Below are 6,169 nucleotides of genomic sequence, written 5' to 3'. Positions count from 1 at the left end.
GTTGTTCGGAAATCATTTAGTTCCTGTCTTGAAGATTTGTGTCTGTGTTTCAGAGAGATTGACGGAGGGAAAAGTCAGGTGATCAGATGAAGGTGTTCAGGAGATTATCGATAAATCAGCTTATAATGTCACCAAAGGTCCGCGAGACAGCTCCTAAAGATAAAGGAGGAGGCTTAAGAGTGTGTGTGTGTGTGTGTGTGTGTGTGTGTGTGTGTGTGTGTGTGTGTGTAGTGATGGTGTTATAGCGTTAGATCAGGCTATTTATAAAGGAGAAGTTACTATTAAACTATTCAACTTTATTTTACTATCATCGATTAGAGTTTGTTTTTAGTGTCAGAAAGAGGGGATGTCTGATGAATGTATATATATATATATATATATATATATATATGACAGTTGACATATACTGTATATATAATAAATATATATACGTATATTATTTTATATATATATATATGTCAACTGTATATATATAGTATATATATACAGTATATGATAGTTGACATATACAGTATATATAAATATAATAAATATATATTATTTAATATATGTATGTCAACTGTCATATATATATATTATAATAACTTTTATTATTATATTGTTATGTTATTTTAATCTACTGATTACTCTTCCAATGAACCGATTCATCATTTATACTAGTTATTTATACTAGTTATTTATATTAGATATTTATACTAGTTATTTATACTAGTTATTTATACTAGATATTTATATTAGATATTTATACTAGTTATTTATACTAGATATTTATACTTGATATGTATACTAGATATTTATACTAGTTATTTATACTAGATATTTATACTACTTATTTATACGAGTTATTTATACTAGATATGTATACTAGTTATTTATACTAGTTATTTACACTAGATATTTATACTAGTTATTTATACTAGATATTTATACTAGTTATTTATACTAGTTATTTATACTAGTTATTTACACTAGTTATTTATACTAGTTATTTACACTAGATATTTATACTAGTTATTTATACTAGTTATTTATACTAGTTAGTGAAACCTTCCCATCACAATTTCCCGAATTCCAAAAGTGACGTCGTAAAATTGTCCCAAAGTGTTTACAATTATGTTCAAAAAGATAAAAGCAGCAGATCTTCACATTTGAGAAGCTGGAACTAGATAAAGTTTATAATTTTTATTGAAAAAAATGAATCAAATTGCGTTGGATTCACAAAAATGCTGCTGATTAATATTCTGTCAATCGACTGGTCAATTCATTCACTTATGTTAACGATAAGTGAGGACTGACAGTTTCTTCGTTCTAGCATCATTTGAGATTCAAAGTCTCCTTTTTGTCTCTAAGTTCAATCAAAATGTTGAAGTTGTCTTAAAACAATATTCACCTCATCATGAACCAGCTCACGACAGAAAAGCTTCATATGTTCAGAGCGGTGAAGAGGAGTGAAGTGAGGAGAAAACATTTCAGTTGAGGGTTTTTATGACATTTCTATTTATAGCATAACTGTCCATGTCATTCCTCAAATACTATCTGTTGTGTGGTTCACTCAGGAGGCCGACAAAAGGTTCACTGGAGGAATACAGGGTTCCTACTGGTTTCCTGTTTGCATTCACACCGCCTGCCGGGAGAGCGGCGAGCGGCAAGTTTGCTAAGTTCGCTACAAGCATTTAGTTTAGTAATATAATAATAGATACACACCTGTTACATGTCACAATCATATAAACACACGCAAAATGAAAGTATCTGTTGTGATTTCAGTTTGAATCGGCTTCTTCGTCTCAGTGGGGGTGTTTTGTGCTACCGGTTTAGCCTTTGTGCTACTGGGTTAGCATTAGTGCTAACCTTACTGTGTTAGCCTTTGTGCTACTGGGTTAGCATTAGTGCTAACCTTACTGTGTTAGCCTTTGTGCTACTGGGTTAGCATTAGTGCTATCCTGACTGGGCTAGCCTTTGTGCTATCGTTACTGTGTTAGCCCTTGTGCTACCGGTTTAGCCGTTGTGCTAACTTGACTGGGATAGCCTTTGTGCTATCGTTACTGTGTTAGCCCTTGTGCTACCGGTTTAGCCGTTGTGCTAACTTGACTGGGATAGCATTTGAAAAAGTGTCTATGGTACAAAAACTCCTTAAGGGTTCCATTAAGAACCCTTTTGATTCAAAGAACCCTTTTTGGATAAAAGAGGCCCGGCCCTTTAGGGTCCCACATCTAGATGAAGCCCTTGGAATATAAAAGTGTTCTCGTTAGAAACCCCTGGGTGGGTTCTAGATGAAACCTCTGGGAATATAAAAGAGTTCTTAGTATAACCCCCTGTATGGGTTCAAGATAACAGAAACTTGGAATAAAAAAGTGTTCTTGGTAGAACCCCCTGGAAGCACCCGTAGAAGGTGGAAAAGTTCTGGATAGAACCTCCACAGGAGTTTCTGGGTTGAACCATTACACCAAAGAACTGTTCGCTGTAGAACCTCTCATAGAGGGTTCTGCGTGGGCCCTTTCCAAGATGGTTCTTGTACCCTATTTTTCTTTTTCAAGGGAGAACTTTAAAAATGAGAAATGTGTTATCTTAACCATATAGGTTGCTTCGGCCTCGTGTATTTTATGTTTATGTTTATTCATGTTTAGTATGAGTCATTTATGTGAATGTGAGCTTGTTGTATCTGACTCTCACTGTCAGACTCACAACACCCTGTTTATTTGTTATCAGCGGGTGTTTCTCTTATCTCATGTCTCAACAATCCTCCCCTCAGAACACATGGCCAGAGATATGTGTGTGTGTGTGTGTGTGTGTGTGTGTGTGTGAGTGTGTGTGTGTGTGTGTGTAGCTGACCTTTCTAATTATATTCTGTTGTCCAGGTGAGGCTACAGACACAGCCCAAAGTCCCCTGTGCTCGGTATGTGATCTACACAGGAACGTATGACTGCTTCCGCAAGACCGTATCCAAAGAGGTGAACACACACACACACACACACACACACACACACACACACACACACACACCCTATACCCTATTAAAGTGTACAGTTAGTGAAGTCCTAAAAATCTGCAAAATAAAATCTGAATAAATGCTTTAAATACACAATTGTCACTTTAATAACATAAAATGTCTTAAAATACTATTTATTTGTTTGTTTGTTTATCATAGTTTATTGTACATTTTTATATTTTCTATTTTTAAATTATGTCTTTTAATGTTTATTGTTACGCACCAATCACCAAGCCAAATTCCTTGTAGTGTAACATACTTGGCAATAAACCGTTTGTGATTGTGATTATTTATTTCCATTCCACTCTTGTTGTGTGAATATTAATATTAATATATATATATATTATATTTAAATTAAATTAAATTATATATATATATATACATGAGGAAGGTTTCAGTCCCCTCATCGCTGCACACACATCTCATGTACTCATGCTCTCAGGTTTGTTATGTCCAAATTGAAAACGTGCATAAAAACAAGAAAGTCTTGCCATACATTAGCTTTAGATTAGATGATTAATGTGTGTGTGTGTGTGTGTGTGTGTGTGCGTGTGTGTGTGTGTGTGTGTGTGTGTGTGTGTCCAGGGTATCCTCGGCCTCTATAAAGGTATGGGGGCTCCCCTGGCGGGAGTGGCTCCTATGATGGCCATCAGTTTCTTTGGGTTCGGCCTGGGTAAACAGCTCCAGCAGACGGACCCTGACAAACCCCTAACGTAAGTAAAGCCACACGCACACACACACACACACACACACACACACACACACACACACACACGCACACTTCTCTGCCCCCACACACACACACAAACACACCCTGTCGTCAGCTGCTTTTATTTTGACCCTGTCTTCTCCTCTATATATGTGTATGTGGCAATGACACACGTGCTGGAGACCACCGGTAGCCTCTAATGCTACGTTCACACTTCGTTATTTTAATGGAAGCCTCCTGAGGCCGTGTCACATGATATAAAAAGCTTTAGCTGGTCTCTTTCACTTTTTTTAAGTGCTCAAATGCGTCAACCAATCATGTGTTTTTGTTTCACTCTGTTCCGTTCTATCTAAAAGATGTCCGTTAGCCAGTTCTTTAGAGCTATTTAACGACATAACTGTGTCAACGAACAATTGAGCAACACAGAAGGGTTTCTAGTTCTTGTGTTTCACAATGCCTTTGTGCCTCCTCCTCCTCCTCTTCCTCCTCCTCCTCCTCCTCCCTGGCATCGCTCCATGTGCATATGTTTTCTGTTAAGTTCGAGAGGATAAAGACGTTGAGGTTTTTTTCCATCAGCTGTTCACTCCCTCCACTGGCCTATAGAGAAATGTTGTTCTGTTTTGTGCAGCAAAGTATTCCAACAGATACACAGAGAACATAATGTTGAATACATTGCTTATACACAAAATGTAGTTTAAAGGTTTCTTGGAAATAATTATCTAGGGGTTCACTGTATCTGTTTCAGCTTGTTTAACAGGATCTGAGAGAGGATGATATTAAATGCTGAGCTAAATCCCACAAACATTAGCCCAGTCTAGCACATAGAAATAGAATATGAATAGAACAGACATTGAACTGGTTTTCCGTGGTCCTCTGACTAGTACAAAACAAAATGGTGAAGTGAGCGGATGGCTGGCTAGTTAGCTTGGGAGGCTAATGTTAGCTTGTCCTTTATGGGACCTTGCCACCAGCCAGCTGTTTTCTGTTACCAGTGTAGCTGACTGTACATCCACATGGCAGAATTAGCAAGCTAATTAAATAGCTATCTGTTCGCTAGTTAGCTTGCTAATTCCACCATGCTTTAATGCTACACTGGTTACAGCAATGTTCTCTCTTACGCTGTGACGGGAGTGTGTGGATGAATCATTAAGTTGTTGAATTTGACTCTTTTCCTCTGACTCTCTGCGCTTCGTAACGTTTCTACACCGCAGCTCGTATTAGTGAGGTCGTGACTTGCCGTTAGTCGCTTTAGTTTGTATGGAATCTAGCCGCCTACAATAGTCGCAATGGCAACGGTACACATAAAAATGGCCGCTGCTCTGCTTCACTAATTTGAATGGTAAATGTCCGTTCTACTCCTGTTTTATTCCTAAGGTCTAGAATAAGCTGTTGAGTTTTAAATTAAAGTGAGTTGTTGTGTTTAGAGCATCATCTAGCATCAATATAAGCATATTGTTAGTGGTCTAAGAGATGTTTTAAATAGTAAATGGACCACTTAAAATACATTTACAAGACTCATTCATCCATCCATGCAGGGGCCACCTGCCCATCAGGACTGACTAACATTCACTGGAGCAATAATCGCAATAATAACCAGAAGCCTTTTTCCACATCGTAGTAATGGTACATGTATCAACCGAGAGCTGAAATGTTAGCATGCTAACACGCTAAACTAAGAAGACAGTGAACGTTCTACCTGCTAAACGTCAGCATGCTAGCATGTTAGCATGCTGACGTTTAGCATTTAGTCCAAAGAACAGCCTCACTGTGAATTTTAAAAATGATTTCTTAAAGGTGGCGTCTTTTAAAGCTGCTCGAATCAACAATTCTCATGCAAGCAATGATGATTTATACCGTGAAAGAGTCATCACCTATAGTTCTCCAGTTCAGCCTCAGCTCTCCTTTCTCTTCTCTTCAGGCAAACTCAGATATTCCTGTCTGGCTGTCTGGCGGGCGTCTTCACCACCGTGATTGTGGCTCCAGGAGAGAGGATCAAATGTTTACTGCAGGTTTGTTCTTCACGCTGATTATTTTACCCATTAAATCCATTTTGTCGTCATTGTTTGATTTGTACAGAAAATAGTGGAAATAGTGATGTCGTCATATTTACCTAGAGCCCAAAGTGACACCTCCACTGTGTTTGTTTTGTCCAACCAAAAGTCACAAATATATTTAGAATGAAGATAATTAAAAGCAGCAAGTCCTCACATTTGAGAAGCTGGAACCTTAAATTCTTTGGCATAAAAAATGACAAATAATTGTGGAATAAAAAGTACAATCAACTATTTTATAAGTTGCATGAAAAGAAAAGACTCATGTATAGTACGTATAGTACCTCAAACGTGTACTTAAGTACAGCACTTGAGTAAATGTACTTTGATTGCTGCAGAGACGAGAGAAATACTCAAATGGGAGCATAACAGTCAGCAGCTCGAGTCTCGTGCATCGTCTTCTCTCTGTACTCCCACAGGTCT

The 6,169-nt window shown here is 37.6% G+C and overlaps 1 protein-coding gene across 1 annotated transcript; it reads left to right on the top strand.

Annotated features, from left to right (window-relative positions):
- Positions 1–1,396: 1,396 nt before the first annotated feature.
- On the top strand, positions 1,397–5,800 carry LOC116378244 (mitochondrial carnitine/acylcarnitine carrier protein-like). The gene is made up of 5 exons (XM_031840085.1): positions 1,397–1,453; positions 1,557–1,649; positions 2,856–2,948; positions 3,572–3,699; positions 5,614–5,800. The coding sequence occupies exons 1-5, from the start codon at positions 1,397–1,399 to the stop codon at positions 5,720–5,722; spliced, it is 480 nt and encodes a 159-aa protein (XP_031695945.1). The 3' UTR covers positions 5,723–5,800.
- The last annotated feature ends 369 nt before the right edge of the window (positions 5,801–6,169 follow it).

The sequence above is a fragment of the Anarrhichthys ocellatus genome, unplaced genomic scaffold (assembly GCF_004355925.1).
Source record: "Anarrhichthys ocellatus isolate YVR2014 unplaced genomic scaffold, GSC_Weel_1.0 scaffold2289, whole genome shotgun sequence".
NCBI lineage: Eukaryota > Metazoa > Chordata > Actinopteri > Perciformes > Anarhichadidae > Anarrhichthys > Anarrhichthys ocellatus.
This window is presented reverse-complemented; position numbering and strand designations above follow the sequence as displayed.

What these genes read in the sequence shown, in the direction of transcription:
- LOC116378244 (XM_031840085.1), top strand. Translation starts at nt 1,397, where the DNA reads ATGAACCAGCTCACGACAGAAAAGCTTCATATGTTCAGAGCGGTGAAG. An exon ending in GCAAGACCGTATCCAAAGAG is followed by an intron (nt 2,949 to 3,571) that starts GTGAACACACAC and finishes GTGTGTGTCCAG; the next exon opens with GGTATCCTCGGCCTCTATAA. An exon ending in GACCCTGACAAACCCCTAAC is followed by an intron (nt 3,700 to 5,613) that starts GTAAGTAAAGCC and finishes TCTTCTCTTCAG; the next exon opens with GCAAACTCAGATATTCCTGT.